The sequence below is a fragment of the Perna viridis genome, chromosome 6 (assembly GCF_037379345.1).
Source record: "Perna viridis isolate PV_CMFRI_1.1 ecotype Kerala chromosome 6, ASM3737934v1, whole genome shotgun sequence".
Lineage (NCBI taxonomy): Eukaryota > Metazoa > Mollusca > Bivalvia > Mytilida > Mytilidae > Perna > Perna viridis.
This window is the reverse complement of record NC_142450.1, coordinates 11,750,052-11,772,174: the sequence shown is the minus strand read 5'-3', so window position 1 is coordinate 11,772,174 and position 22,123 is coordinate 11,750,052. Positions and strand designations below refer to the sequence as shown.

Sequence of the window (22,123 nt, the reverse complement as noted above, 5' to 3'; positions counted from 1 at the left end):
TCTATTATTTGTGACACTTTCTTACTACATTGAACCCTTTCAGTTTTGGTGGTCACAAAATATTTGCAAAGATTTCCATCTAAGTTTACAAAATACTTACCAACAAAAGATATGCCAACACAATCGGACAAAACTTTGATAATCTTCTCTCTGTCCTCCATCCTGCCTTCAAAATTCTTATCAGTATTGACACCAGTCCTCCTGAGATGTTCTTTGTGTATCAGAAGCTTCTCTTTATAGGAAGCAAACTGATCAGAAACTCTGTTGGTACCCATTACTGTGTGGTAATTCAACACATCAGTTACATTTATTAAGTAATCTACAAACTCAATCTGGTCATACATTACATTATTTTCCACACATTTGAAATATTGCATTGCTGTGGTGATATTTTGGATGTTTTCATCACCAAGATCTGCACGGCATATCTGCAACAGGTCATGCAAAGTAGAAGGGGATCCATCTAGATCCTCTGCCAAATCATTCAAGATGGCATCTAATGGAGCAATATCAGCAGGATCATCAAAATTGAAGGTGGAACGGTCCATATTGTAGTTCCAGCAGTCTTTCCTTTAGTCAATTTCAAACTCCTCTGAAAGCAGCTCCTGATATGTAGCACTAACGTTCCTCAACTAATAACTGCATTTGTTTTGTATTTTTGGCAAACTCCAAGCAGCCGCAGTTCCATACCATAGATGTTTCTCCACTGTCTGGAATTGAAAAAGTAGTTCCGGCATGGAAGAGACTAATACACTGAAGTTTGAAAATTGAGTCAAATCTATTACCTCTATAAATCTTCAGGTTGACTTTCTACATTCTCTTGCTCACCTTCAATATTGAAAAATATACATCTATTCTTAAGCACAAGATACTACAGTCTTAATTATTTAAGGTGTTGAATGTTCCTTAAACAAATACAGAGCTGTGTCATCAATGTATGATATTTCCACCCTCTAAATCCTTAAGTCGTCATACTTAAAATAATATGTGTAAACCATAAAAGTCTCATCAAGAAAAATGGGTGTCCAAACAATCAAAACAAAAGGGAGTTTCTTTCAATGAAGAAAAATACTGCACAAAAAATTAAAATCCTTCATAATATTTGTGGTTATCATGCCTTATACAGTATCTGAACCAATCCGTGCAACAAATATTGTGATCGGTCATCGATCACCGATCAGTTTCCGGTCAGTCATCAATCTGTCAAACCAGTCCATTTAACTGGTTATCGCATCACGTGACCACAGATGTATTTTACGGTTTTTGTTGTTTTCTTTGTCAATTTTACACAAACATTTACATAATATAATAGATTTAGACATCAACTTATATTTTTATTTTACATTTTGTTTATTTAAAACAAATCTTATGTCATCTTACATAACAAAACTGTGATCAGATCAGTCACCGGTCATCGATCCATCAGCGATCAATCAGTCAACGGTTACCGATCCATCAAATCGTTGCTCGGATCAGTTCAAGGACTGTATATTGACAGGCAAATACCCCACTTTTCAAAGAAAAACACAAAACAAAACAAAAATCTACCTTAATCTGCTAAATACTATATTGAATATGGCCATTTATCATACTCATACATTAAACATGGCATAATCTAGTTTCCTTTTTTACTGATTCTCGTAAATATGCCTCCCCTTCATAAAATCCTGGATCCACCCCTGATATTGGGTCCTCACTTAGGAAGAACTTTTATTTTTTTTCAAATAAAGGGCCCTCAAGAGGCATGGAAATTAATAAACAATTGACGACTTTAACAATAACTTCCAATCCATAAAAGTTCTTCAATAATATATAGCTAGATTAACTGGGATCAACAGGCATAAGATCAGGTGACATTGAAATGGGAGTTAAGGGAACAGAAACTTTATTTGACTGCTACAAAGAACTTTTAAATGATACATATTACAGAAGCATTATAGATATTTTATTTTCAGAGACATATTTCCACATTACTACTACTGTTCTTGCAGCCTTCAAATGCAATATCCCTTTCTTTGTCTAGTATAAATATGCAAACTAGTTTCCACCAGATTCGACATAAAATTATGGCGAATGTGAACGCTGTCGATCATAATAAACATCAATTGAATAGCAAAAACACAAGTGCATATACATGTTTAGTCAGAATTCCCTCTGACCCTCCAATTCTCCTCTTTTTTATTTGGATATTGATAAGTCGCCAAATAAAAAAGAGGAGGGTTGCAGGGTCAGAGGAAATTCGGACTAATACATGTTTAATATGCTCATCACATGAGTATAAATAATTATTAATCAAGTATGCAAAGTGCTCTGATCAGTAGTTTGAAAAGATATCGATGGAGTTGCAATACCAAGACAGGGTTTGATACTAACTTTTCGTGATAGGTAGCCCACAGGACTATGTGATGGATAATAATGTAGTCCTCAAAATTATTTTGTGGTCCTGTTCTTAGGATTAAGAAAATTTTAAGAACTAAATGAGCTAGCCCAAAGGACTACCTGTTGATATTTTAAGGTAGTTCTCTTACGAATTCGGTAGGAACAGGAATACCGGACTGCTGTTAGTGTCGAACCCTGCAAGATATATGCTTAAGTTAAGTTGACCAATTACAAAGGGGTGTAATTCCCACAAAATTTAGTGGATCAAAAATTTCTATTTATATGCATAATTATATATTGTGTCCATACTGCATACAATCTACCAATTTTGGGAAGTTCTTATCAGTATTTTAAGGAAGATGAGACGACTTAAGACGGTAAAGTAGGACTGACTGACTCGTCATTTACCTAAATACTAGCTGTCTAGAACGTAATTAACAATCAACTGAATTACCAACATTTTGTAAATATTCAAGTAGTTTTAATGAATGGCATTTGGTCAAATCATTTTTGTAATTTTTTGAATTCCGGAGAACTTAGAAATTCTACTTTCGTTTTCTCACATGTGTGAGAGTAAGAACCAGAAACTATACGGTCACCAAAAACAAAAATCCGCGTCAAAACCTTCAAAGTGGAATAGTTGCGGATCCACTAAGTTTGGGGCTTAATCCTCCTTTTTGCTTGATTAAATTTTTAAATTTTGTTACTTGACCCGGGGAGTGTAATAAAAAGTCCATCATTATAATCAGACAGAGCCAAATGCTTCCTCAGACCCTCGGGCCCTTTTTAAATGACCCCTCTTCAAATACAAAATAATACACATGTTGTATATTTGAGTATGCAGTACATGTACACGTGTTTCAAAAAAAAACTACTGATACAATGTTAAATTCACTCTGAGTCAATATACAAAAGTATGAATGAATTAACAGTAGTCAAAACATTATAACATTACAGAAAATCATTACCGGTATTTATAAGTTATTTTGAAAAAATACGTCTACATTGAACTATCAACATCATAAGTATCAGCATAATAAGATATACAAGTAAACAATCACAAAATAAAAACAAAATACATACCGATTTCTAGAAACAAAAGCTAATTTCCAAAATAAAGATGCAATTGCGTTCAAAATATACTTTTCATACTACATGTTAGTATTGACGAATTTAATGCTTAGAGACGGCTAGCTTTTTAAAAAGCTTATTTACACAGGTACATTTAGTTGTGTATAGAACTCTTTAAAAATTCTTTTTGGTTGCGTTTTAGTAGTGCATTTAACCATTTCACGGCTTACAATTACAGGGGCGGATCCAGAGATTTTGTAAAGGGGTCATAAAGGGGTCCCAGTAGAAGATGGTTCCAAGGGTTTTTTTTTTTTATTTTTATTATTTTTTTTTTGCCCAAGGTTCCATTAATTCTTCCTAATTAGGCTTTACCACTCTTATATTAAGTAATGTAAAACTCGAAACTGATAATTCTTTCCATGAGAATGAGTTATTAAAAGAATGTGTTATATACCTAGACTTGCACCCACACCATACCGGCCGATGTACTCCTTCAACGTATACGTAGGCGGTTGGAATTCCGTTCTCAAGGAAAAGGGTAGACATTTTTGTTGTTTAAGAACATCGGCAAAAAATATAGAGAATCAACAAAATGGGACAATTCAGGAACATCATATTCCATAAGAATGGCTAAACCGTAAAAACAGAATACAGACACAATTTAGCTGACATAATACAATAACTCACATATATAAAAAAAAAAACTGAAGACAGAGCACAAAAAACTAAAGCATGCGCACTTGCAAGAACATTCGCAAAAAACCGAGAATGACATACCCTGCTCCGACAGTGGCAACCGTCATATTGCAAGGGAAAGAACTAATCTAGTAGAGAGTAAGTGTTTGTAAGAATCGGGCAAGATGGGAAAAATCAGAAACATGCATTTCCCCCCCCCCCCCCGATCTGACAATGTAATATAACTCAAGGATTATTTCTCTATTTGAAAAGACCATTATTTGATATCTGCATCACTGACTTAGCTCAGAAATTTTTCAATAGAATGTTAGAAAAATGAGGTTTTGGACAGAGTTGTCTCTCTTGAAATGTTCATTTTCAGTGCATTTCAATGAAATATAACTCAATGCACCAAATGACGTGGAAAATATGTCTTTTTGTCCTTGATTCAAATGGACAGGTGCAACTAAATAGTCATATTACACTATCAAAATGATTCGTTTTTTTTTCATACAATGTTTCACTCACTGTCTGATTCTTACAGAGACTGAAACTTAATAGCGATAACTTCGATGGGTTATAATTAACGCGTAGTCGAGAAATTAAAGTAAAGGTATTTTGTCCTATTTGTCAGATAGGAGCTTAATATCGGTCATGCAATCGAGTTGTAATTACGACTAACAACTGTACAACTGTATATATGACATAGATATGGCTGAACTTGCTCCTGGTTATATTTGAAGCCTTTTTTTTTACAATATCTTCGCTCTACAAAGAAAGTTTGGAAATATTACAGACCATACAATAAAGAAGCTATTCTCCACAGGCTAGAAATATTAATCTAAGAAAGGGGAAATTTACAATCGGAAAGTCAAAATCATGCCGTTTGTGATGAAGTTTCGATTTCGAACGTCTTGTGTCGTTTTAACCATAAGGGAACAGTTTGGATTTCCAAGAACTAAGTTATATTTACATCATATTATAACCGTAAGCATTTTAACCAGAATCCGTTTGTCTTTGTGTACGGAAAACCATATGTTTTGTGAAATTATAATTTGTTTAAATGAATTTCGGATAACCCGATAGACATTATGTGGATCAATGCCACATTAATTGTCAAATGCATTTTGAGATTTCATTATGCTACTTACAAATTGTGCATCGTACTTCATCCTTTTATTAATATATCGCCGCAGTTATTTTTTCAGGTCTCGTACAATATTCGCATGATTGCATGGTGCAAATAAATTTTACACTAAATCCACAAAAAATTATTACGTATTTTAACTGAAGCCTTAACAGTACTGGTAATTGCACAGGCCTAGCTACCCTTCGAACAACAAAATAATACGCTAATATCAACCTATGAGTAGTAAAGTGGGTTCTCACTCCCAATGAATTACCATAATTGATTACTTAATCGATTATCATAATTAAATACCATAATTGATTATCTAAATTAATTAATTAGCTACTTTAATTTAAATACCATAATAAACAATCATATGTAATAACCTATTAATCTTCCTAAGTATTATATACTCCCTGTAAAAAACTACGTGTGGTCTTTGTATAGTTATGATGAATGGGTAAAAAAATTCGAAAAATGTAAATAAACGCCTACATACATCAAACAAGGATTAGACAATTATAGGGGGTCCTCGAAAGAATTAATTCAGAGTTATAGGGTCCTCGAAAGAATTAATGCAGATTTATAGGGTCCTCGAAAGAATTAATACAGACTTATAGGGTGTTCAAATCAAACATTAACATTCATATTACGTCAGATTTAAATCATAATAGACTCCGCCCATAACGGTATTTAAATCGGAATAGTCCACCCCATATTATCATTTCACCTCTAGAAAGACATATAAGTATCACAAAAATAATTATGGAATTCGAAAAAAGAAATCAGGATGAAAAGAGAAGGATAGCAAGGTCGGTTGACATTTTAACTCAGCAGATGCAACCAAATAATGTCATTCATTTCCTTAGGATGAAACACGTTTTATCAAGAAAGGAAGGAGATCGGCTTTTGTAAATAAATAGTGTGCAAACGAGAAAAAGAGAACTTTTAACAATCCTATTGAATTCGGATATAACTTCATTACATCAGCTAAAAATAGCCATGATTAAATCGCGACAGTCCGAACTATTACAATATTTAATAGCACAGGAAGAATATGATGAGAGATCGTATAAAGAAAGATGTTTTATTCATCTACAAGATAACAGCTACGTAGCGACTACAGAATATAAAGATCAGATATACATACACATTCGAAATTACCAGCGTAGAGGGTTAGATGATTTAATTCCAACAAAACAAGGAGTGGCTCTTACATTGTCCAGATGGCTTTTACTTGAGAAAAAAAAGGAGGAAATTGACAAGTTGTTCACCAAAATATCAAAAGATCCACATGATGGCAACGAGTACGTAATGCATTTGGAAGGAGGCATTCAGGTCACTATCAGTGCTAAATATCCTACTATAGATATAAGACAGTTTTGGAAACCAAAGAATTCCAGCAAACCAGTAGCCACGAGAAAAGGTATTGCATTGAACCGTTACAAATGGGAACGTCTGTGTGACGTCATGAGTCTGATACGTGATTTCGTCCCTGAACTTAAACAGTCTATCATTTGTTGTGAGTCACATACGAGCGAAATAGAACTTTCAGACTGTAAAGAATGTTCACCATTCGAAGATGAGAGAGAGGACACATGTCAGAACCAAGAGGGAGACTTTAACATAATGAAAGACGTTTTGATGCCAGACATGCCTATGTAATTATATCTATTTGTATACTTAATTCTTGGCAATAAAATTAATAGATTTAATATTGGTTTGTCTTTCAATATATATATATATTAATATGTTGTCTTCAAGAATATCAGTCAACATGAATAAGCCACCATATCAAGATGACTTAAAATCACTATGGTACGATACGAAAAACCCTGCATCCTTCTCGGGTACAGATAAGTTTTACCGAATGGTGAAAAAAAGAAGACAAATACAAAATCGGACGTAAACGAATCAAGCAATGGCTACAAGATCAAGACGTTTACGGATTATCCAGAAATGTAGTGAGACGTTTCCCTAGAAGTAGATATGTTGTCGACACCATCGATTCGTTATGGGAAATGGATCTAGCAGATTTTTCTAGTTTCCAATCCAACAACGATGGTTACAAGTTCCTTCTGGTCGTCATTGATGTCTTTTCAAAGTATCTTTGGGTGCAACCACTAAAAGATAAAAAAAGCACAAAGTGTCATTAAAGCATTGCGAATAATCATGGTGGACAGAAAACCGCGGTCTATTAAATCTGACAAGGGTAGTGAATTCAGAAACAAAGAGGTGAAACTCTTCTTAAAGAAGAATGGAATTCACACGTACTACTCGCAAAACGAAACAAAAGCAGCAGTGGTCGAAAGGCTGATACGAACTCTCAAAGCGTCATTATATAGATATTTTAGACACGAACAAACTCATTCGTACGTGGACCAAATACAGAATTTCGTGTCAGATTACAATAAAAGACCGCATAGATCCATTGGACAATTTTCTCCAGAAAGCGTTAATGTATCAAATGCAGATGAAGTTCGCTATAATTCATATTTAAGTCGAAATAGAGAATACAAATCAGACAAACGAATTCGCAAAAATAGATTCAAATTTAGAGTTGGAGATTTGGTAAGGATTTCAGAAGACAGACGACCGTTTCAAAGAGATTATCATCAAAAGTGGACGGAAGAAATATTCAGGATTAAAAGACGTTATTTCCGCGATCAGATTCCTATTTATCAAATAAAGGATTTTGATGATGAAGATATTGATGGAACATTTTACCAGCCCGAATTACAGAAAGTCAATAAGAACAAAGACACAGTTTGGAAAATCGAAAAAATTATAAAAAAGAAAAAGCGAAATGGAGTTGAACATGTCTTGGTGCGCTGGTTGGTTGGCCAAAGAAATTCGACTCATGGATAAAGAAAACAGATATTCAATAAAAAGCAGTGTCACATTTATCGAAAGGCATATCGGGCCAAAATGAGCATCAGAATGGTACTACGTTCAACGGATGATGATGATTTATTTGAAAATAAAGCTTACAATTTCAGTGTCCAATTAGATAAACAAAGACATTTAGAAGAAAGTTGGACAGTAGCTCTGACTGAAATAACATTAAATTACTCAGGAACGACGAAAAAGGTGACGGATCTTTACGTGTATTCGGACGTTTGTGATGGAATTTTAGTGGGTAAAACGGAAATACCCCTCCTTCGTAGAGTTCGCATTGATACAAATAATACAATCAAAACCAGCAAAACTTTATCAACCAACATGATTTTCGAAACACCGTATTACATTCCCGTTCGAGTGCAAAATTTAGATCAAATCAGGTTGTATATAAAAGACCATCAAAATCAGGATTGCTCATTTCTAGACGGAGATACCTGTGTGACGCTACATTTTAAAAAGTGTTTATTTCTATAATGACTCTTTACGTCAGCGACCCAAAGATGTGGAAAGGTGTGTTCCAAGATTTATCAAGTGGGAAGATAAAGGCAAACTATAGATCTAATCAGACCGGACGTGGATTAGGAGGAAGATATGCATCAACCTTCCAGGTTCCAGTTTCCTTAACTGAAAGACGCGATTCACCTGTTCAGCAAGTATCTCAAACAGCAGCAGTTGTGGAAAGAGCAAAGAACACATTAAAACGAGAAAAACGCTTCAAGATACCGCACATCGATCCGAGCAGTATAAAAAGAACCAATAATAGGAATAAATTCAGTCGTGCACCGAGGGTCGGAAGTAAAAGATCGTTTCCTAAGGACATTTTTGACGACGCAAAGGACACAGAAATTAAACAAATTAAGAAATGACGTATTTGAGTAAAACAAATCGGGATTTTTCTGTCCCGCAAGAGCTGTCTCTCTTTACAACACCTCCGAATCAACTTGCTATCGAAAAGATATATTTTGACGAAACTAGACCACTTGCGAATTTCACAGATTCTTCGACGATAGATTTTGCTGTATCTGGCCAAGGATCGGAATACATTGATCTGAAACGCAGCAGACTGTATGTACGAGCTAAAATCGTCAAAGCAGATGGCAGCAGTCTTGCAGCAAATGAAAAGACCGGAATCATCAATCTTCCCTTACAAACGATGTGGTCTCAGGTAGACGTGTTTATGAATAATAAACTGGTGACATTGAATTCTTCTCATTATCCATGGAAGGCGTATTTGAAAACTATCCTGTCAAGCGGAACAGACGAACAGAGGTCCCAATTAGCGAGTCAACTTTATTACAAAGACGACGATCCTATGGACTCCCTAACACTCAATTCGGGTTTCGTCAATCGATACGAATTTACAAAGTTAAGTCGAGAATTTGAACTGGAAGGTTCTCTGATGGAAGATATTTTCCAAATAGACAAATATCTCATACAAGGGGTGGATTTATACATCAAATTACACCGTTCAAGTACCCCGTTTGTGTTAATGTCTGGAGTGTCTAGTCCTAATTACAAATTAGAAATCCTTGACGCGACATTCAAAACTTGTAAAGTAAAAGTAGACTCTGGTGTTATAGTTAACCACCTGACTCAGATAAAACAGGAGACAGCTAAATACTTCTTGCATAGTACAGAGATAAAAAGTATACCGTGGCCAAGCTGTCCAGCGAACTCATATGGGACAACATGTTTCAGAGAAGACCGTCACTTGTCATCATTGGACTTATTTCTCAGAAGAGTGGCAACGGCGCATACGTCAGTAATCCTCTGAATTTCAAACATTACTCGGCAACCGATGTTGCGCTCTTTGTCAATGGTGAAAGCGTACCTGCCAGACCTTTAAAGTCAGATTTTGGAAACAACAGGTAATATGCTGCGGCGTTTCTCAATCTATTCGAAGCGTGCCAAAAGATCAACAAAGACGCCTGTCTTGCTATAGATAGAAGTGACTTTGGGGCAGGATACACTTTATATGCATTTACCATAGATCCGTCCTGTCTAAACGGAGAGTATATGAACCTCGTGAAACACGACAATGTCAGATTGGAAATGAAATTTGGTACGCCCTTACCAGAAACAGTCACTTGTATTGCATATGCCGAATATCCCGCTATACTGGAAATCGATAGCAGTAGACAAGTTCAGTACTCCGAAACATGAATGGAAATCAGTTGAAACGTATCATAGAAAACAATCGATGCTTAAAATCGAATTTCAAAGGGATTTTTGCCAGGGATACTTTACCTACCATCGTCGACAGATATCCTGCAATGTATGTGGTTAACACGGATTGTTCCTTTCAAAAGGGGCAACACTGGGTTGCCATTATTCTAATGGACCAGTCGTATGGCGTGTTTTTCGACAGTTTTGGTCGAACTCCCGACAGTTGGGGGAAAGAATTTACAGATTTTATGGACGATCACGTGGGACGATACGACTATTACAGGGTTGCTTTACAATCACATAAATCAGACTATTGTGGACTTTTTGTGTTAGCGTTTCTTTATGCAACCATGTGTATGTCTTTAACGATAGAACAGTTCCAATTGATATTCAAAAAGAAATTGAAAGACAATGATGCTCTTGCTTATTCGTTTGTGAAAATGTTTTATGATTTATATGAATAAAAAATAATTCTGTCTATCTCTTTTTTTCTATATAAAAGATAAGACACCTGTACATTTGTTTCAGAAGTAGCAAATTATCCAGATGGAGTGTACAGTATGTCTGAAAAGATTTTCTAGAAAAGATGCATTGTATAGACATAATAGGAATAAACATACACCACCACCACCACCACCACCACCACCACCACCAATCTGGTGGGAAACAGACAGTTTATTAAGATTCAACTCACCTTCCACGATCATGCTAAATGGATGCACACAAAGTGGCAAAACGTTCTTTGCAAAGAGGTTACTTGAAAATGCCGATGGAATGTTCACGGTCCCACCACAACGAATAGTCTACGCCTATTCAGAACACCAACCAATATTCGACGAAGTGGCAACAACGATACCTAACCTAACTTTCCATCGAGGTCTACCTACAAAAGAAGACGTAGAAAACTTCTCCGAAGGTGTTGATCACACTATTTTAGTATTGGACGATCTCATGTTGCCTATCACACAATCGGCAGATTGCGTCCAGCTCTTCACGGTGACCTCACACCACCGTAACATTACCGTTTTGTTTTTAACCCAATCCTTATTTCCACCCGGAAAGTACGCCAAGAGTATACCTCTCAATTGTACCAACGTCGTTTTATTTCGAAACGATAGGGGCAAAAAACAAGCCCTAACGTTTGCCTCTCAAATATTACCGGGGCAATTAGATTATTTTCGGGATGCACTTGAAAAAGCCACTCGAGAACGATATGGATACCTGTTATTGGATTGTTCTCCACATACCGACAGAACGAACATGCTCCGTAGTCGCATATTTCCTAAAGAAGATACCGTCGTATATCTACCACGCCTATAAATGACAAGTGTCGTGTAACGAGACGTCATTTTCAGTCATGGCTAACAGACGAATGTCACGTCAAACCCCGTTCTTGACTTTTTTGTACACCTGTGCACCCAGACAGAGAAAATCACTAGTCGAACATGCGACAAACGAACAAATTCTCGCCTTATCTCAGATAGCCTTGAATATCCTAAGAGGGAACGTACAGATCACAAAAGCCTATAAAAGGAAACTAAAGCAATACAAGGAGGTCATTCGATCATTAGCCAGCCGGCGAGTCAGCATAAGTCGGAAAAGAGAAACTTTATTGAAACATCACGGTCTAATTCCACTCCTCATCAAACCAACTCTTCAATTACTGGACGGTGAATCATAAGAGGGAAATGTCGAGGGAACTCATCTTGATACCAAAAACCAAATACGAACTACTCCATAAGCCGATTCAAACAGTACAATCGCGTATAGACAATGATCAGCCCGTTACTTGTCAAGATGATGAAACACACCCGTCGCAGATCCGTCGATCGACTTGGTGATGGACAAAACGTTGACTTACGTCGTACCCCAAAACGGACAGAGAAGAGTCATGGGACTTTGGTACTACATCAAGGACCGCAGACGAACCATACTCGATTGGAACAAGAAGGGCGAAACTATCGTAAACGGTCAAACGATACAAAACAGTCACCTAGTCGACTTGTTGAAATATGCAGTAACTGTTTTATCTCACAACAAATCTCTCGGGTACGACCAGTTTTGTGACGCCTTGAAGCAACTACACGTTCCATCGGGATTCCTCGTTTAACACGGAAGCGGTTATTCCGTCAGGGGAAAGACTAACAAAGGACCACCGGGAGTACAAGATATCAAGAAAAACAGACTCCGTTGGATTCCTTATTAATCTTATATGTATGTTTTGGTTTTTTTGTATGTGAAATAAAAAGATATCACTTTAAGTCATGGGTTTTTGTACTTCTATTCCACCCCCTCTCCTCGGCGGCGGCGGCATATAAGCATATACGCTTATAAAATTTATAAGCATATACGCTTATAAATTTATAAGCTTATAAGCATATAAATATATAAGCTTATAAACTTGTTTTGGGCTGGTAATGAATGAAAAACAATGCAAGATACAAACAATTTTATTGGCGTTATTAAAAACCGTATGGTAGTGTTGTCAAGTCTGGTAAGAGCCTTCTCTTCGTGTATATCATTTTATAATGTTTCTCTTCTTGTCTATTGAATAGTTTACGTTTCCTCGAGTCTCTGCAAATTTTCTTTGGGTTAACCACTGTAATTGTATCCATATCGGTTTGACAGAAAACCAGTTCTTTCACGGTTTTGAAATTGATGAGTTGACTGTTGGTAAAGTTTAAAGTAAACCCGCGTACCTTGCACACTTCTTTCTTGTCGGACGTCCTATAAGCGTAGTTCTTGGGACCCCCACTCACGTATTCCTCGATTCGTACGTCCGATGGTACTTCGTTGGTGAGCTCACCGAGAAAGTTTCCTATCTCCAAGCTGTTAACGTGTGTACAATTTCTATCGACAAATATGACGGAATCTGTGTCCATATACAGACAGTCTCTTCCTACAGTTTCTAGCACACCGTACAGTTTGAGACGGGCCCATGCAGTGGTGAAGGTAGCCAAAAACACGCTTGTTTTTGTATCTAGAGGCAGAAACAGGGGATCATCGCACCATTCGAGTTGTAGTATATCTGGCGTGAGAATGTGAAAGTCTTGAACTGTCTTTTTTGGATCGGATATCATTTGAAAGAAGATATCTGCCTCCGATTCGTGGATGAATTTCGACTGTTTTAGACCTATTCTCTGTCCGAATTTTCCCCAAAAGCTATTGAGACACTGCTTAGCAAGAAATCTCAATCCAGGATTTTTTACTATTTTATCGTAATCCAATTGTATGCCCTCCTTGTCCATGTACTTTTTAATGTAAGAGCGTTTTTGTTCTTCGGTTCGGCATTCTTCGGGCCACCCCAAAGCTTCCTGTTTTGTTTTCAAAAATGTATTCACATATGCTGTAAATAGACCGCCTGTTCCTGTTTGAGGGTCGTATATAGAACTTTCTGGGAAATGATATACTTCGTATATTTTGAGTATGAGATATCCCTTTTGAACGGCTTTTTCTAGTTCAGGAGTACACCAAGTGCCGACGAACGCTCTCTCTCTCTGTCTGTACAAGTACAGGGTTCCTTATTTTCGATGTCTGCACACGTACCACAGAGGGGGAATTGTAATTTAGCGTTAGAAGTACGAGGCAGGACGGGATGATATAGCCTCCTAGGTGGTAGGATTTTCACTTTGGCCAGGCCAAAATATTTCGAAATGTCGACACCCAAATTATAGTTGGATGCCCCACGGGATATCGACAGTATTTATTGGTCCAGGGATAAAGAGGTGTGAAATCGTAGTATTCAATAGTCTCGTTGCCATCGACTTTGTGGTGTAATTTCACGGCGTTTGTTCTCCCACCGAAAAAACTGTCCCGTGGATTCAAGCGATCTTGTATGTCTAGCTGAGAGACAAAATGGTTCATGTCTTTCTTTTTCTTCAAATTTTTATGAAACTGATGTTCCCAAATACATTTATACTTGTAGTTCAGATTCTTTATTTCTTTTTCTCTTTTTTTGGTGATTACATATAGTTCTTCAATCGATTGGTCCGTTGTAGGATGATTGGTTTTACTTCTATCGTGTGGATAGCAAATCTTACAACCATGAAATACGCATCCAAGAAACTCGTACAGTCCTTGTATTTTCGTCATAACCGTCAGCGCGGTAATTGGTCCCTGGAATATGGTATTCACCTCCATTGAGAGCGTGGCGAATGTTAATCGGACGTCCCGTTCGTTTGCTAGACTCCATTAGCCACTCTAACCACTGAATTGAAGCCTTACTATAGTTATCTCGCTTGGAATATCCTTCTGTGGGTACCATTCCGATCTTGCTCTTTTTAAATTTAGTTTGACCGACTTTCAACTTTCCTCCAAGTTTCGAGATTTGTGTCCAATCATCCCATCGTAGAATACAATACTCTCCATTTACGAGTTTAGATTGAAGCCATGTGGTATTTTTGTCTGCGTCCGTTACTTCTAGTTCGTGGTCTTCTTCTAGGAACAGTGATTTATAAATACCCATACATGCTCCCGCTATTGTCACATAATCGAATGGGTCGATACCTGGTCCCCCGTTAATAGCGGTGGCTTGCATCATGACGTCCCGAAAGCAGATACATCCTCTTCGGAGAATGTCAACGTCAGATCGACAATAATCTAATAATTCTTGTTGGAAATCGAAGATCTCATCACGTTTGTCATTGTACCATTTCAAAAACACGTCACGTTCTGTGGCGGACATATAATCGTGTCCATAGTATTCGGGAGAAGGATATGGCCCTTTAAAGAAAAAATTGGCTTTGCAATTGAAGAGATGTGGAAAATATCCTTTCTGTAGCTCTTGAAATCCAAATGTTTTTGGTATTTTGGATAATTTCATGGGAATGAAGTTAATAGAATCTAAGAAGGTTAGATTGAGTTTCTTCCTTATTTGCATATACATAATTTTACTTCCGTTGTAAATGATTTTATCTGGTCTCAAAGCGTGTCTGTCAATCATCTCCTCCAATATCGGATAAAGATCGAACGCTTTTGCATTATGGGCTATCAGTATCGAACCTTTATTATACGATTGTAAGACGTGGTTGCAAAAGCTTTGCACGGCATCGTCACCGGCGAATATGCGCTCTCTGAATCCACAACTGTCATTGCACGGGGCTCGGGCAAATTTCGACTTTGTTTGTTTCCAACATTTTGGACACCGCTTTCCACATGTGTCACATTTAGATGTTGGTGTCACGTCTTCTCTGATACATTTGCTGCATACTGATTGGAGGACTGCAAAGTTTACCACGTGTTTGTAAAGACCGCAAGAACTCTGTTTACAGTTAGAACAAATACGACATTTTTGACATGGTACATATTCCGTACAGTTTTGACATTGTGTTTTGGACGGCTTATAACCACCGTCGCATACGATCATCTCGTCTTGTCGAGTCTCGAAATCGTAGAACATGAACTTTTTATCCTTATTTTCATTTACAGTCGTCGTAGCTCTTTGATAACAGAAATGGTCTCCCATCTGAAAAGTATTACACGTCCGACATTTCCATTCCCCACAATAATGGTCACGTGGATTCCTTTCTTCGTATTTTAGCGTTTTCTTACATGTATAACATTGGTGCCACGTTTGACACTGCGAAGGAAAAGTTTTCTTTTTTATCAACGTCGACTTCTTGTGGCGGTCAAAACATTCTTTAGAACGACATTCCCGATGACAAGATTTACAAGACATCGAGTCCTTAGTAGTACAGTCTTTACTAATACACACGGCACACGTGGTTTCGCATGAATGTGACTCCTTGTTGGAAAACGGTTTTAGACATGTTTCACAAAAGTAACTTCCTCCAAAGAATCCGGCTATTGTTGAAATCCCGTGAAAGTGTTTCACGTCGTCATATTCCACCAGATACAGAAAAAGCTTAAGTACGTCCTTTTCTTGGGCGACACGGACAAATTCGTTTCCCAATTTAGAGGAAATGACGAGAATGTTCACATCCAGAAGCCTCTCAATTGGTTCGATGTCATTAAGACCCAATGGTCTATCTGTCGGCACATTCGTCATTTTACATAGCGTTATGGCCAAATCCGTTTGCATTTTCGTTCTGCGTGTCTTTTCTAGCATGTGATTGTAGAAATGTCTTGGACAAGTCTTGTATTTGACGGCCAACTGTACAATTGAGCTTTCGTCTTTCCCGATGATTTCTTTCCATTCTTTAGCGTTAACTTTTTTACATGTCTCTAAAAAGCAAACTCCAATAGCCTTTGCAAGGCAGAGATGGTCATCCGTGTGTTCTATTTCGAACATGGATTTCTTCCTTTGGATCGAGTTCATTGGTCCGTACAATGACGTAATGGGTAAATTATTACCCCCCGATCCACTTGGAACAGATATCGAGCCCACATTTATTCCGAGACTGTCGTCGACCACGAGTTCTTCGTTACTGTTCAGTACTTTCGTAATGCCCTCCATGACGTTGTCTGAATTGAGATTTTCCCATGGTTGTAGTGGGACCACTATTGGGTTGTCCAGTCCACCGTGATGGACGATTACCCTTCCCAATTCGTTGGAGTTCCCTCGAGCTCTATCTAAAATATCGTCGAACATTTTGTGTAGATCTTCATTAATGTTTTTCAGTTTATCACCTTTCCACTTGTCGTTAAATTTCACCTGAAATGTTTGTTCCGTTGCTTTATTCTTTGCAAATACTCTTTCACCCTTCTTCCGGAACGTGTAGGGTTTCGAATCATTGTCTTTTTCCTGAATTCCTCTACCTTCTTGGATCAAAGGTCTAAACAGTTTTGCAGGTGATGATTGATGTGTTTTTTCAATGTCTTCAACACCTTTTTGGTCCATGTTTTTATTCACCCAAGGTCTAAAAAAATTTGGCGCTGAGGGTCCTGGTTGCAGATCCTCCTCTGGCATGGCTTGATTTGTACGATTTGTATCGCTAGGGATGAGTAGTTTGTCGCTAAGTCAGTCGATGGCCATTCAATCCAGGGGGAAATGTCTTCTGTTTCCATGGGTTCTGGTGTCGATATAGGGACGTCTTTGTTAATTAATTTAAAAAGTTCTTGGCATTTCAATTCAAATATCTTTCGTTTGACGTAACTATGATTTATGATATCCATTATATTTGCGAATTCTTCCAGATCTGACGAATTTGTGTAAGAGTCAACAATATTCTCCATGACAGCGTCCATTTTCTAAAACAGAAATTGAAATATTTATTTTTATTGTCTATAAGATTATGATTATTTTAAATTTCCCGCCAACTTTTGGTTCTTTTGAATTTCCCGCTATTTTCAACTTGAAATAACACGTCACTCACAGGTGATGAAGTACTCATTGAATTGGAAAACCGTATTTAAATATTAAACATTTTTACATTAACCATCAATTGGGATTGAATTTCAAATCTTAAGTTGTTTATTGATAAAATGAATATAATTGCAAGTAAATGTTATTCCATACTTATTTTGAAGGTATGTAATCGCTGATAGTTTTACATTACTATTCATAATAGTATACATTTTTATAGTTATATATTACTATATATGCATTTTTGTCTTTATTTGTGGCTAAGTTAAGTTTTTATTTAATTTTGTCGCATGTATATCTTAGTCGATGTTCAAAAGTTTAATTACAAATCATATCTAATAACTTAAGACCAAATTTAAATTTGGACACTGGCTATTCAAAGATTTTATACAATATATTTCTCTAGTGTCTAAAATTTTCAATTTAAAGTATCATTTACATATCATCATAAATCAATTTATTTGACTCAGCTGGGATTCATTCATAAAAAGAAGACATTTATGGTAAAATTTCATATATATCACCTGCTTATATATTATCATATGAATATATTGTAATCCCTAAAGCTCCCCTATATTAATTATGTTTCTATAATAATGAATTTAATATATAGATCCCGATATCGTGTGTGATAAGCAATTTAATTTTACTCTATTTTGTTTTCAATTGAATTACTGAAAATAATAATACTAAAAAGATTCTTACCTTGTAATGTTTTGTTAGTTGGAATTCATGATGATCTTTTTTGTCCACAAACGAGTCAATATTTTAAACACATGTTTTTTTACTGATTTGTTCAAGTATTTTCTGAATATTTGATATTTTTTTCTCGATTTAAATACTGTTATGGGCGGAGTCTATTATGAATTAAATCTGACGTAATATGAACACCCTATAAGTCTACATTAATTCTTTCGAGGACCCTATAAATCTGCATTAATTCTTTCGAGGACCCTATAATTGTCTGATCGATTTAAATACTGTTATGGGCGGAGTCTATTACGATTTAAATCTGACGTAATATGGATGCTAATGTTTGATTTGAACACTATAACTTATTTTGACTCTTTTGGAGTCTTTCATATATGGATCCCGATAGTTGTACTAGTATATTCGAGGACCCCGTAATATTATTTTGACGTTGTTGGTGTTTATTCATATATGGATCCTGATACTTGTGATTGTACTTTTGAAGGCCAGTTATGGTAATAAACTGGGTCTCAGTTTTTTCTAAATTAAATCTAACGTAATACGGAACCTATAACTTGGAATTAAACCCCATAATTATTTTGACGTTGGTGGTGTCCGTTCAGTGTTGGACACTAAATGTCTGCATAAATTCTTCCGAGGACCCTATAATTCTGAATTAATTCTTTCGAGGACCCCATATAATTGTCTAATCTTTTGTACTATGTATGTAGGCGTTTATTTACATATTTCGTATTTTTTTACCCATTCATCATAACTAAACAAAGACCACACGTAGTTTTTTACTTAGTGTATAGGATACAGGGAGCATATAATACTTAGGAAGATTAATAGGTTATTACATATGATTGTTAATTATGGTATTTAAATTAAAGTAGCTAATTAATTTAGATAATCAATTATGGTAATTAATTATGATAATCGATTAAGTAATCAATTATGGTAATTGATTGGGAGTGAGAACCCACTTTATTATTTACATAATATTTCCTTATATCCAATTTAAAGTCGTACATACAAATAAATGTTTTTATAGACTTGAAAGCTATTGACCTTGTTGTCAGACTGTGCATATTCTACTTTCTAACGTACAGTAGCAAATCCAGAAATTTTAAAGGGTCGAAACCAAGTGGGAAGGGTTCCGACCCTGTATCAATTGTCTTTTTTCTTAAATAATAAAAAAAAAACAAAGTGGACAAACAGAATTATGTTTTCATTCATGTTGCAAAGTAAGGGGTATATAGTGATGTGGTATCCGTCCTTCTGTCCGTCCGTACTTCCTTTCTTCAGTTACTTCTCCAACACCACCGAGTGGAAAATAGGCGTGTCCGTCCTTCTGTACTTCCTTTCTTCAGTTACTTCTCTTTCACCACTGAAAGGAATTTAATGAAACTTTCACAAAATCTTTATTACGTATTCTCATATTGTGCACCTTTTTGATTGGGATCATATTCGGATTTCACAGCAAAACATGGACTGTCATTAATAAATATGGGGACATCACCATTATCCATTACTTATTATACACCGCAAAATGGAATTTTATGAAACTTTTACAAAATCTTTATTACATATTCCATTGTGCACCTTTTATTTTAGATTCTGATTTAATCAATTTGGAGGTCAAAAGTGCATGTTATCAAATGGGGCAGTGATTTATTAATTTCGTGAGCATTGCTCACAAGTTTTCTAGTTACATAAATATCGGCCTTCGTTCAACATGACTAAGTTGCAAGTTCGTTGAATTCTGTAATATGAATTACAGTGGACATAGTTTTCCAGAAACTGCCAACTGATGAGGCGCGGATTATTATTGAAGAAGGCAGTTTTGACAAAACAATTTAATACATGCACGAGTAAGAATTCTCACCTTTAAAAGACCTAATGTAAAATCAATTTCTAATTAGGGTCAGATGTGAGGTTGGGTTGCTTACACCAGTACCGTGAGCCTGATATTCCATATAAATATTATATGTACTCTTAAATGTTTGAAAAAAAGGGGGTCACAAAATTAGTTGGTTTTAATGTTCTGTTTATGCCTACAATCTACAAATTAATTATGATTTTTTTCTAATTATTTAAGGATTTAGACTTTTCCATATATGGGGACAGGGATACAGAGTAAATTTTATCCCATCATTTTTTTTTGTCTAATTTAATGTAAAATTAAATTTATTATGACTTCAGAAAGAAGTGATTCTTCTGTATCAAAACACTGAGTATATTTCCAAAGTTTTCTGACATATCAACTAAATTATAAACAGATAAGGAGTTATTTCCCTTTATTTTAATTATAAAGTTTCTAGTACTTTCTATTTTATTTATGTCATTCTGATAACCATTTCAGTAAATTACATGTTGACATTTTAATTTTAGAAAACATTGGTTTGCAATGTTACATGGATGGAAAATATTTTGAAAACAAAACGTGGCATATTCCACCCATCTCTGAGCTCCATGAACACCATCTTTAAAAAAAATGTGTACCTCTATAAAATATCCAGGAATTCAATATCGAAATGCAATCAAAATCACTTACAACTAATGAAACATCTAAATGAAACTACCCACTGAATTTGAAATCAATCCATCCATTAGGAGCTGAGATTTAACAAAAATATTCTCTATCATTCCATGTAGTGAAAACTGGCCAATTGCCAGGAAACAAGAATTTGTTATTCGACAGCACCAAACTGGCTTACAAAGTATGCCTAATCTATATTAAGCTACACAACCAAATTTGAAATTAATCCATCCATTGGGAGCCAAGACAATGGCAATGAAACCTCACAGGACGGATGACCAGACAAGGTGATTTCAATACACCATCTACTCATTCAGTGGGGCTAAAACTATAAAGAATGACAGCAATGTATTTTCTGTCTGAAGAAACATGACATGTGCAATGAGGTCATTACAAATAGAATATAAATATGATACATTCATTCTTTATAATTTAGTTTTACCAAAGACCTGATCTATGATTTCAGTAGCCAACTCTCCCCATTTAAAAGGTACTGTCACAAAGAAAAATTACTGGTATGTTTAACAAATGACAGATGATTTTATTTTGGTCCAATCAGAACATCTCGGCAGGTGTTTCTAGAAAAGCAGAGGACGCTTACCCTACCGGTGCACCTGGTCCATGCTCCCAGTTTTTAGTGGAGTCCGAGTTGCTCATTTACTTTTGTTACTTTGTATGTATGATTTTAGTGACTTCATGTTCTTTGTTGTGTGTTTAGGTTTTCCATGTCTGGTCTTTTTTTCTGGATTACATTCTTTTGATTACCGCTATAACCCTGGTTCCCTTGATTACTCTTACTTCTGACATCAAGTCATAATGATAAGGGGAAAAATGGATATGGTGTTACCAACAAATGCATCTAAATCCAAAATCATAAATATTTTTAGGAATCACCAAAAGGACTTCAATGAGTGTAAATATACACCTTTAAGGAGGTAGACCTAGTGTAAGGGACATAACTCATAAAGTCAGGAATATGTTTGTATCATATTCATTTTCACCAAAGCCATTCAAGCTTTCGTTTGAAGCAGAATAAAATGAATCCAAGTTAATTAGATGCTTATATGACATTGATGTAAAATGCTGAATACAAACGTTCCAATGACTTTTATGAGTTGTGTCCCTTACACTAGGCCTACCTCCTTAAGCAAGCTCTAAAAGGCTTCACCAATAAAAGTAAAAAAAGACATGGTAACTAAACAATGGCAATTCTACAAGATCAAATTTAAAAGTAATGTAATGACACAAGGACACATTAATTAACCCTGCCAGTGCACCTGGTCCATGCATCCAGTTTTCAGTGGAG

At 36.0% G+C, this 22,123-nt stretch overlaps 2 protein-coding genes across 7 annotated transcripts in view; one reads left to right on the top strand and one right to left on the bottom strand.

Moving 5' to 3' along the window:
- Window positions 1-5,474, bottom strand: part of LOC148613667 (uncharacterized) — a 33,797-nt gene extending 28,323 nt beyond the window's left edge. Inside the window, exons 1-2 of one of the 6 annotated variants that reach the window (XM_088587143.1) lie at window positions 5,277-5,474; window positions 101-710 (exon numbers count right to left, since the gene is read on the bottom strand). In XM_088587143.1, coding sequence (XP_088443269.1) covers window positions 101-548 — 448 coding nt within the window. In that variant the 5' untranslated portion in view covers window positions 549-710; window positions 5,277-5,474. Of the gene's footprint in view, window positions 1-100; window positions 829-2,702; window positions 2,722-2,787; window positions 2,952-3,462; window positions 3,627-5,276 lie in introns of those variants that run through there. The other 5 variants (XM_088587139.1, XM_088587138.1, XM_088587142.1 and 2 more) reach the window with 5 other exon arrangements.
- Window positions 5,475-9,017: 3,543 nt separating this feature from the next.
- LOC148613666 (uncharacterized) lies at window positions 9,018-9,929 on the top strand. The gene has a single exon (XM_088586406.1). It carries the CDS (start codon window positions 9,018-9,020, stop codon window positions 9,927-9,929), a length of 912 nt encoding a protein of 303 aa, XP_088442532.1.
- The last annotated feature ends 12,194 nt before the right edge of the window (window positions 9,930-22,123 follow it).